The 12,109-nt window shown below is 44.2% G+C and overlaps 1 protein-coding gene across 1 annotated transcript in view; it reads right to left on the bottom strand.

Annotated features, from left to right (window-relative positions):
• The window catches only part of TFCP2L1 (transcription factor CP2 like 1), a 39,160-nt gene extending 27,312 nt beyond the window's left edge, over positions 1 to 11,848 (bottom strand). The window contains exons 1-2 of the mRNA XM_083430938.1: positions 11,590 to 11,848; positions 1,472 to 1,623 (exon numbers count right to left, since the gene is read on the bottom strand). Of these exons, the coding sequence (XP_083287064.1) occupies positions 1,472 to 1,623; positions 11,590 to 11,651 (214 nt within the window). The 5' untranslated portion in view covers positions 11,652 to 11,848. The remainder of the gene's footprint in view (positions 1 to 1,471; positions 1,624 to 11,589) is intronic.
• Positions 11,849 to 12,109: the final 261 nt, after the last annotated feature.

The following is a 12,109-nucleotide window of genomic DNA, read 5'->3' as shown; positions in this document are numbered from 1 at the left end:
ATAGCACTCAGAAGCCACTGTCTGTCTTTCCCATCACCATGTCTCCTACACATAATCACATCTCATCATGGAACATATCCCATTCCAGAACAGGACTTTAAATCACTTCATCAGTAGTAATTAGAACTACTTTTGGAAGCATACAGTGAACTGTGTTCAAAAACAAAACTTTTTTTAAAAAAACCACATTACAGAGAAAACTGTGCAATAAGGATACAGGAACTGATTATACAAGAAGGCACAATCCGCCCCCCCCCCCCCCGGTGCTTTGTTGCAGGTCCATTTCTGAAATTATATGAAGCTTGGAAAGCTGTATATTCTCTGACCACATTGTGTGCTCTGAGATAAGTTATTACTTTTCCTGCTGATATAGAGGTGGAGGTGTAGGATAAAATAACTAAAGTCATGCACTTAAAAAAAATGATTTAAAGAGAATTTTTTCGGTACCAAGTACTGTAAGCTTCCTGCATGCCCAAAACCCAGAGCAACACTGGCTCACAACTTAGGTATATCTATGCACCACATTATTCCCATTTTTTGCAACTACATTTTCTAAAATATCTGCAATTCAGATAGACCTTATTAAAAGGAAAAAAGAAAATTGAAATGCTTTAGGTAGGACTAATTCATATATTACTGGAGCAGCCTCCGAGCTGCTTTCTTGTGGTTACATCTAATGCTAATCTAGTAACATCTGTCAAGAGGAAACATTGAGAGTTGGACAAAATTATAGAGGGACACAAAGTGGTATGGGAAGGATCCATATTACTCATTGAACCCATAAAATTCCTCTCTGCAGAGACTTGCCAAGGTGGCTGATCATGGGAAAGTGGCTCCCATGTCAACACAGTAACACATGACAGGCCTGTGCCATTGGTGTGAGACGGGTAGGAATGAAGAGAACCAACTCACAACACACACAACTTCATTATTCCTTCAAACATTAAAAAAACCACCCAAAGCAAAACCCTGACCAACTAGAAATAAGTATCTGTGTAATGACAGTGCCCACCTCATTTGCAGGGTAGATAAAGGGAGAATAATGGTGAGTGCTGCAGCAGATCTTGGAAGAGGTTAGTCCCTGTTGCCCTTCTAAGCCAATATTTTCACCACTCAGCAATGAGCTGGTCTTCAATCTTACTGGAGCAGACCACTAAGGTGTTACCAGAAGTCAAGTACCACATTTCAAAGGACAACAAAGAAGAACTGCTCATCAGAACCATATATACTTTGTTGGCTATATGTCAACTCTCAGCTTCACAGAAATATTAATCTGGTGTTTAAAGACCTGACCTCTACACTTCTATTCCATTCTCTTTCATGTAATGTTCTCTGAGCTTGCTGCATGCACTGACCAGAGTGTCACACATGTGGTTTTGGCAACTGTCAGGCCAAAAAGAACTGAAGAATTGCTGTATTTAGTCTGGCAAATTCTGGAGTGCAATTTTCTATTTAATTGTGTTAGTCTTACCTTGGTTTAGATAAGTCAGTGTCTCCTCATGAAGCTTCACAGCAGGGGATGTGGCCGCACAGAGCACATACTGAAATGGAGGGAGTTTTGTGTCATTCTCAGGGGAGAGTTGAGGCTCCTCCTGTTTAAAGATTGGGAGTGCGAGGACATCACTGAAACAACACAATGCATACCCAATTAGCAACACTGCATTACAACTCTGATCATACAGAAGTCCTGGCGCAATAACAAAGGTTGAAGGCAGGATCTGTAGGACCCATATCCCACAACTTTGTTTTTACCAGAAAGCCAATACGACAAATTCATTAATGAAACATTTGCAATATGTGCAGATATAGTTAAGCGGTGTAAGGGTAGAAAAGTCTACTCCAACAAAACCATTCTGGCTTCACTTACTTACACCACCAATGTTCACCCATAAATACACATTCCTGCCATTATTCCCACAACATGCAATGTAGCAAATATGTTGGAAAGCACTGAGGGCTAACACACACACACACACACACACACAGAGAGAGAGAGAGGGAGAGAGAGAGAGCGCACACATTGTGAAAGGAAGATGCCAACACATCTGAGTTGGATTTTTACAGTGTAGCATTTACTCTTAAAAGAGAAGGATTAAGATTTTGCTGGGAAATGGTCTTGAGCAGGCATAGGCAAACTTGGCCTTCCAGATGTTTTGAGACTACAACTCCCATCATCCCTGACCACAGGTCCTGTTAGCTAGGGATGATGGGAGTTGTAGTCCCAAAACATCTGGAGGGGAGGGCCAAGTTTGCCTATGCCTGGTCTTGAGCTAAATAATGAGGCACTCTTTCTGAAAGCCAAACAGTTGAATCCAAGGACAAGTAAACAAGACAAGAAATTCAGTTTCTGCAACCTTCCTTGTACCTAACAGCTCCCATGTAGCACTATGAAATGCCTCCTCTCAGTTTAATGTCCCAAAAAGTACCCCTTCAAAGAAATAATTTAGAACCTCAAACCAGCATCTGTTTCCAACCCACAACAGTTCAATCAACATCTCCCTCACCAGAAATTGCACATAAATAGGTGTGTAAGAGCCCCCACCCCCAGCAACACCAATATGTCAGGTTTACCATCCAAAGTAGGCATTTCTTCAGTGTTGGGCAATGAGTTTAATCAAGACTAAGCAATGGACATTGTGTGAAAATGGCAATCTGGATTCCTATCAGATTGCTGCGCTGTATACTTATCACATTAAATGGACCTCGAAATACTTGTTTCTGAACGAGAACATTTTGCTTATAAAGTTGGCAGCTGAAGACATGAGCTGCTGGTCAGAATATATTTTCAAGATCTAATGATCAGCCCAATTAAAGAAGTGCTTAGAAGACAGCTGAAAATAACTACATTTATTCTACATTAGAAAGACAGATCTCTTAAGATTTTGCTTTGTGATGCAAGAAATGGGTTTTCAAAGGGGAAGAACTAAAGAGAGACTGGAATTAGAAGGGTTAGTAAGGTAAAGGATGCCTGGATGGTTAAGTCCAGTCAAAGGCATCTATGGGGTGTGGTGCTCATCTTGCTTTTCAGGCCGAGGGAGCCGGCATTTGTCCACAGACAGCTTTCTGAGTCACGTGGCCAGCATGACTAAACTGCTACTGGCACATGGAGGACTGTGACGAGTGCCAGAGCACATGGAAATGCTGTTTATCTTCGCACCACAGAGGTATCGATTTATCTACTTGCACTGGTATGCTTTTGAACTGCTAGGTTGGCAGAAGCTGGGGCAGAGCAGAGGGAGCACACCCCATTGCATGGATTCAGCGCCACCACTGAGCTTCTTGGGATTGCTGATCAGAAGGTTGGCAGTTTGAATCTGCCAATGGCATGAGCTCCTGTTGCTCTGTCCCAGCTTCTGCCAACCTAGAAGGGTTAGTACAATAGGCAAAGAGCTATACAGACAATTGGAGCCCCATCCTAAGCGGCAAAAGCATCAAGGTAGGAATAGAAACCCTTTCCATCTACTACTCCAACAAAAAATGCTAGCCAAGGTAGTTACCTTAAGGCTATTCCCACTCAGAGAACAATGTGCAAAAGCTTATACAAAGCACATACGAATTCCATACCCTATGCATTAGATAAATGGAGATGGGTGCACAACACTTCCCTGGGTGACATTTCCTCTTGTGGTAGATATTCACATTTATGCTATGTTTAGACTGCAGACTTGCGTCTATAAGTTTCTGAACATGTTAGGCCACATTCTAAGGCTGCTGAACTAGTCACAAGACTGAAAACCTATGCAAAAGTGTCATGAGTTCGCCTCTTTGAAAAGTGTATCAAGTAGTACATTAGTGCACTGTACATACAGCATAAGGTGCCTAGTTTTAACGAGATAGAAAAAATCTACTTCCCATCATTTTGCATCAGTACTTGGTTCAAGTCCAAACCAATGCCATTTTGTAACTGATTACATTACAATACCAGTATCTGAGCTGAAAGAGTAGTAACATGCTTCCCAGCTTCTCTAATCAAATCAAATTAGTTTTGTTCCCTCGGTCTGATCATTATGTTTTGGTTATCCAAAATATGCAGCACAATCTTCTTTATAAGTTAAAAGGAAATTGGAAAATGTTTATTGAATGTATGGGGGGGGATGTGTACACTTGAAAATGCTGGCAGCATTAAGATAAATTCAACAGTATAAATAAGTTTTGATGGTTGTAATAATGGAATACTGAATGGTTTAGTTTATGTAAAATATGCATGGATTTATGGTTTGCAAAATGAACCATGTAAGGAGAAGAAGGGAAGTCACTGATACTGTAAGGATGTTTAAATGAGTATTTAAAATTGTAGAACAGAAAATCTAATTATATTCCAGGTTTCGGCAGCCACGCATGCACAGAGTGCTAAATTGCACTTTGCGCATGCACAGAAGTGCCGAATTGCAATCCGCATGTGCGCAGACATGGCGCTGTGGGTTGCGAAAGCTGCAGGTTGCAAACGTGCCTCCCGCACGGATCACGTTCACAAGCCGAGCGTCCACTGTATATATACGCGCAACACAGATGCCCATCATTTTGGTCCAATGGTCATCATGAAACCTCTTGGCATTTCAGTTAGGGGACCAATTTTCATGAAATTTAATGCCAAGGATACCTATATGCATGAAGGCAAGAATGGGGAATCTGGCTTCTGAGCCCATTGAACAAAACATACTAATTTGGCAATATTTTGTGACAAAAAGTCCTTAACTGAGAGAAGTTGACATTTTATCTGATGGAGAAAAAAGGACACATCAACCATAGTGTTAAGCATGTGACTAAATTACTTACTTCACTGCATTTAAGATGCTTTTCGTAACCTTGCACCCAAACAACATGTGATGCTCAGTCACATGTAGTTTCTTTCATTTTGCAAAAAACGTAGGCATGCGTGGAAGCTGTAATCTGCATGAAAAATGTTGTTTGTGGAGCAGGCCAAGGCAGTGGCACTTCTTACTTCCTCACCTCTACTGTGGTCTTCACACTAATGTCTTTCCCTGCCAGTTTAGAGAATGTGATTTTTGGCAGGAGGGGAAAAGTTATAGGTACTTTACACATCTGGTTGTAAAAAGTTGGTCCAGCATAGTGGCAACCTCAGTTCGAACCTCACTTTAATCATTAACTCAGTGAATGGCCTTAGGTAAACTACTATCTCTCAGAATCGGATCTGCTGTATGCAGGCAATATTGCTTCGACTCACAGGTTTACTACAAATAAGGTACTGAGAGGGTGTGGGAAATGCTTAGAACATCAGGGGAAGCGCTACGCATTTAATGACAGATATTATTATTATTATCAAAACCCTGAGCAGTAGTGAGTGTTATGAATACATTAGTGTTAACCAACCCCTCCTTTATTAAGCAAGGTAGTGAGCCAGTGCATACTTACTCAGAACCTTCCAAGTTCAACAGAACTCCCACTGTTCTAGGAGCATTTTCCGACAGGGAATTTCATTAGCACGAGCAGTTTCTAAGCTCTGGGCACAGTACTGAGCCTAAGATTTCAGATTAAAACTGCAGAGTGAAAGGAAAGGAGGACCTTTTTCTGCCTCCCCAATTCCAGCTACCCTCTAAAGACTGGAGAAGAGACCCTCTTAAGAATATTAAGGGGTGGGCAGGGAAAGGACTAGATCACGTGAAAAATGAACTTATTTTAGCTGTAGTTCATTCATTTTCAGCTTTGTACTCTTGTTATTAAAAAAGCGTGCCTAGAGATTCTGCTGTTGCACCCATAAGCTGAGTTTAAGGTGCCATTTAGCTCTGAGCTTTCATATCTCAGTTTCTAATGCTGAGTGTGAATAAGACCTTTGCTTCAGTTAGGGAAGTGTCATGTGCTAGGATAGCCCTAACCTGCTGTCCTTCAGATGTTTCTGGACTCCAACTCCCTTCAACCCTGTCTGGCCATGCTGCTCAGAGTCCAACATCTGGCACCAGATTGGTTGCCCTTATGTTAGGGGCTCTGGCTTAACAGCAGCGTAGTGGGACAGAGCAGCAACAGAGCACTCATTGAAAATACAAGAGCCATCTTCATTAACTCTGGGAAGTCATGAGCACTTTCCCTATTAGGGAAGCTAATGGAGATGGAGCACAGGTATTATATAACTAATATCTCCTGGGTAGGGACAATGAAAAATAATTAGAATGCTTTAAAGACGCACCCCAGAGGTATACCTACCTTACCGCACAGCTCAGGGTTAAGCAGAGAAGGTTGGTCCACAACAATGGTTTTGCATCTCTTATAGCAAGGACTATTTACAGCATGCCAATTTATTTGTTTTAGAGCCACTTACATTTATCGCCTCACCCCATGCCACAGAATAGGCTTGTCATAGTTATGCAATTCAAAAGGCTTGCCATCTTAACATTACAAGAAGGACAAAGCAAGGTTAACAAAAGGAGGAAAAGAAATCCTTAAAGAATACTGACCTACCCCTTCCAGAATTACTCCACCAAAATCTTTGCAGTTCAGTTCTACCAGCTGCCTAAATTTAGGCACGTCCACACCTAGTTGTGAAACTCTATAAAGTACTCATGCAGTGGTTCACTCTCTCATCAGCTGACCTGGGAGAATCTCCCTTGTTTTATATTTTGCACTATTTGTTTGTTTTAGTATATTGAAATTGTAAAACACTTAGGGTAAGAGGGGGGAAATAGACAAATAGAACCGATCCAATAGAAAAAGCAACCTAACCTTCCATTTTACAAATTCAAAACAGGAGCAAAAAACCTCAAATATTTTGTCTGTTACAGGATGCACTGGATATGTTGCTCACTACTCTGAGTGAGAAAAATAGATAAACTGCTTCTGTAGCTGACTACATGGGCAGATATTTAGTACAGTGCTACTCAAAGTGTTGATCCACAAATTGGTCCTGTTCCACGGGCGATGAGCTGCCAGTCCACAGTGACTCCACCAGAGCTTCAGGGACCAAATATGGTACTGGTCCCTGGCACCTGGAGGTGGGCAATGCCAGTCCACTGCATCAAATATTTTGAGAAACACTGGCTTAATATACAGGTGCTGGGTCCAGAATAAGGATTGAAGAGACAAAGTACTTTCATTCACACCAATAATAATCTCTGCTCCATACCACTGGTAAAATGATACACAATGTATTCAAGCAAACTCTTACATAATCAAGATTTGTTACTTTTAATAATAATAATAATAATACCTTTATTGTCGATGTACAATTTGTGTATAATTAAATTTTACTGCAGATTGTATGAGAAGCTAACTTATTGTTTCTACACTTTCCCTAATAAATAATCTTCCACACTTTCCCCCCCTTTCCCACATTTTTTTAAACTAAGGAGATAGTAAAATAAAAGTTGCTTTTTTTCGTCCAATACAGTGGATGCTCGAGTTGCGAATGTGATCCGTGCGGGAGGCACGTTTGCAACCCGCAGCATTCCCAACCTGCAGTGCCGTGTCTGCGCATGCGCACGCTGTGATTCGGCGCTTCTGCGAATGCGCAAAGAGCAATTTAGCACTTCTGCGCATGCGCCCAAACCCGGAAGTAACCTGTTCCGGTACTTCCGGGTTCGGCGTGGTGCGCAACCCGAAAATACGCAACCTGAAGCGTCTGTAACCCGAGGTATGACTGTACAAAGAAACACCCTCTTGGTTGTAAAGAACACAAGCGTAGTCCTCTGTGCACCTTATATACACCTTACAGAAAAGTTATTATCAATAGTAGCTTCTGATGCACAAAAAGAAAATGGCAAGAAGTTGCAAAAAGAAAAGTTGGTAACAGCTGTCAATATTGTTGTTATGGTGCATGAATATAAATCAAGCCAACATTAACAGTTTCAGTTCAACCACATGTAGAAATTGATTGCAGAGTTTACCTTGCATTAACTGCCACTGAACCTGCTTGAATTTCAGTGGGAGGGGTGGTGGAGGTGGTGAGAGAGATGAAGTAAAAATATCCTCAAAAAACAGAGCATAAAGCAAGGTTAATGTTCTGTCACAAATCTGAAATAGGTAAGAGTTGCCCCGAGAGACTTTTGTGCCTTTTAAAAAGTTGAAACAGAACTGTTTCACCAAGGGTAGAATTTCCTATCAAAGGGCAAAAGGATGGGGGAAGGTGCAGCTAGCAGCAGACAGGTGTCTTCTTCAGAGTTTGGGTACAAGAATGGTCCCGCGTGAGAGATCCCACAAAACAGCAACAGCAACATTACCCTTGAACAGTACTGAGACCAGGACAAGACTCACGTCAACACATACACACAAGTTCATACCATGGAACCAGCACCACACTGTGCCAGCGAAGGGTGTAGGAAGAACACAAGAGCCTGTACCAACAGCACATTCAAACCATTAGTGCATCACGTGTTGCTCTATATGGCTTGCCTTTGCCTGCTTGTTGGTGTCTAGACTGCCAAACAAGTTATAACATGGAAAACCGTTAGGCACGAAACCTAAGCGATTGCAATTTAAGTTTGCCATTTGCTCCTACACTCCATTTTTTAAACCAGCTAAATGCAAACTTTATGGCTTCAGTATCAAACCAGCTTTCTCTCCCCCTCACACCCCAATTTGTGTTCACCATCCAGTCTGATGCATTTGTCATCTTAAAAGCTTCTTCACAGTTTTCTGACATTTTTGTTGGTCCTACCAAAGGCATTGCTTGACTATGGATTTTGAAATAGCATTCTAGACACAGCTCAAAAGCACAGATAAAAATCACACTATTAAAATAAAAACACAACTGTACAAGTATAGCTTTCTGTTGGGAAGGGCTGGAATGTAGGTTTTCCATTTGCTATCTTTTACATTACCCACTGCCCCTTTTGCTAAATAAATAAAATGTGACCGATGTGGAAATAAGGCAGGAAAAAACTGGATTAAACAAGCCCAGTAAAGTGAATGAAAAGGATCTAGTCGTCGTCATTCAAACGAGGGGAGGAGATAAGAATGAGAGAAAGCTGGTTTGGAAAGCTACTGCCTCTATCTGCAAGACATTTGCCAGTGCTTGCAAGACACTTGCTCAGTTCTCAAAGACCACTTTGCTAAATCTTCCCAGACCCGCATTCATAGAGGGATTAATTTAAGGGATAGATCTATGGGCTCTACTCAAAAAAAAGCCCATGCCGTACTAAATTTGCTACTGTTTAAGGTGCTGTAAGGCTTGGTTACCCCATCGTTTAAGGATGGCTGGAAGTGCTAGTCTGTTCCAGCAATCAATCTCTTGTGATACCTTAAAGATGAACCATTTTATTATGCCATACATTGTCATGGACTAGAGTCCACTTCATCAAAACACATGAAGTGTTAGATAGTACTTAACTGGCAAATTCAGTACAATTATATGCATGACTGTACAGTACTGTATGCACATATATAGAGTTGAAGAGGTGCATATGTATATACTTGCCATTCCAGGATTACACTTCATCCATCTGATGAAATGGACAGCAGTCCAGGAAAGCTTATGGCACAATAAAATTGATAGTCTTTAAGATACCATAAGAATATTTGTTGCTTTTGTGGCAAACGATGTTGCAGTGGCTACTCTTCTAGAAATAGTTACAAAGCTTTTTCTTATACCACAGTTAACGGATTCACAGTCATGAACACCAAGTGTGATCCTTACTCTCTCATAAAACGCACTGGGAGAGAAAAGTCTGAGCAATCTATAAGTGCACAAACACAACGCAGGACTCTGTGTTAACTAATCCAAACTAAATAACTACTAGGGCACCAGAGCTTCCACCTCACTCACAGCTGTGCAGCTTTTCAGTGACAAATTACTGGAAAGGCATTAAGAGGTAATCGGCATTATCTGACCTGGGCTAGAAGCTGCAGTCACCAGGCTCCTTTAAGTTTTCTGGAATTTCCACTTGTTCAAACCCACATCATACTTCCCCCCACCCCCCAAAAAAGTGGGAAATGTACAAACAAGTTCAAACCATTAAGAGAACCCACAGAGAGGGCAGCTCTCCCTAGCTATCACAGGTGAGCATGATAACCGCAGCTGCCTCACTCTCTCCTCCTGCTCCAGAGAATGGCGCCCATCCAGCTCCCTGAAACAGACTAGCCCATCTCAGCTGCCACTGCTCAGCAAACCATCCCTGACCACAAGATTCACACACACAGATGAGGTCTAAATGAAGTCCACTTTCACAAATCCACATCTTTCCGAGATGGCGCCTATCCTTGCCGGTGGCGCAGCTACATAAAGATCCATTATTTTTACCAGAATCCTCATAACTTCAGAAACTGCACACGCACACCACACACGTGTCTTTTCCTCTCTCTCCCTCTCCTCAGAACCAAACACCTATTTAGATTAGGGTTACCAGACGTCCCCGTTTCCCGGGGACAGTCCCCGGATTTGCAAATCTGTCCCCGGGAAATGTGGCAGCGGCAGCCTCAGCAGCCCAGAGCCAGCCTGGTAGTGCAGTTGGCTCTGGCTGGCTTCAGGATCTGCCCGCTGCCATGGCGCCTGCCATTTTTCCTGCGCCATGGCAGCGAGCAGCTCCTGAAGCCAGCCAGAGCCAACTGCACTACCAGGCTGGCCCCTCCTGGGCAACGGCCGGCTGCCCGTGACTCCCGAGCCTCCCCTGATCTGTCAAAACAAAGGGGGAAGGAGATCAGGGAAGGCTCAGGAGCCACGGGCAGGCAGCACGCCGTTGCCCAGTTTTTTAAAAAAATGCACATTTATGTTTCACAGGGTGTGAAAGAAGGGCTTTGCATGTGTGCTTTGGCCCAGGGTCTTTTGCCACACCATCCCCACTACAGTGGTACCTTGGGTCACATACGCTTCAGGTTACAGACTCCGCTAACCCAGTAATAGTGCTTCAGGTTAAGAACTTTGCTTCCGGATGAGAAGAGAAATCATGTTCCAGCGGTGCAGCAGGAGGCCCCATTAGCTGCAGTGGTGCTTCAGGTTAAGAACAGTTTCAGGTTAAGAACGGACCTCTGGAACGAATTAAGTACTTAACCCGAGGTACCACTGTACTGACTTCCTGTTGCTACTCACCTTAAAAAAAAAAGTGTCCCCGATTCATTGGAAAAAAATCTGGTAACAATAATTTAGATTGCCTATAATATTCCGCAACGCGCTGTCGACTGATGGTGTTGTGTAAATGAGCCCAGTCAACCACAACCTCTTAAAATCGTTCGCCCCCGAAATTAAACAAACAAACCCAATTTGGCTCCACTCATTCCTGCTCAGTATGCTTCTAGCTCTCTCTCTCTCCAGCACCACGCCGCCTGGGTCCCGCTCCCCGTCCTTCCCGCATCCCTGACAGGGCAGACATGGACCCTCAAAGGCTGCAACCATATGCACGCTTTTCCTAGCAGCAAGCGCCGCTGAGCGCAGAGGGTCTTGCTTCTGAGCAAACACGCAAAAATAAGAGCGGCAGCTTGCGCTGTACGTCCCTAATGTGGAGCCCAGCAAGGAGACCCCTCGCTCCAGAGACCTTCCTTCTGCTCTGCAGCTTAACCAAGAGCCCCAACCGCAAAGCCATTGCCCTGCTCCTGTCTGCCCGCATTTTAGCCGCAAGACAGTCCGTCGATAAGTCAGTCGGTCGACGTCCCGCCGAACCTTGCGCCCTTTTCCCGCCTTACGGCCGCTCGCTCCCCGGGCTCACTCACCGCAGGTAGCTGCCTGTCGAGTGCTGGTTGTAATGCTCCGGCTGCGTGTGCCAAAACAGCATCTTCTTCGACGGCTGCTGCTACCGCTGCTGCTAAGCTTCGCCCGCCCGGTAGCCCTAAACCCAAAATCCCCTACACGTCGAGGCGGGCTACGAACCCCGAAACCCGAAGCCAGCCCAAGCCCAAACTGCGCGCACTCGGCAGCCGGCGCCTCTCCGCGCGCTTTTATTGAGCAGCCGCGTGATCCGCTGCTTGGCCGCTCCCAGGCGCTGAGGTCAGCCGCCGGCCTCTCCTCTCCGCCGCGCGCTCTCCCCGCCTCCCGCCGCCGCCGCCGCCGGCCCGCTCCCCGCCACTCCTGGCCGCCCGACTGGGCGCCAATCCCCAGTCGGCTGCTGTCCGCGGCGCAGGTGGAGAAGCCGAGGCGGAGCTACGGGAGTGGAGTTGGGGAAGATGACCTCACGGAAATGGAGGAGCCGCACAGACTGCCTTCTTCCGAGGTATATAACTATGTATAAATAGT

Source organism: Podarcis tiliguerta (assembly GCF_965153285.1).
Source record: "Podarcis tiliguerta genome assembly, chromosome: 1".
NCBI classification, from domain to species: Eukaryota; Metazoa; Chordata; class Lepidosauria; order Squamata; family Lacertidae; genus Podarcis; species Podarcis tiliguerta.
The sequence above is the reverse complement of the archived record's forward strand: the minus strand, read 5'-3'. Positions and strand labels throughout refer to the sequence as shown.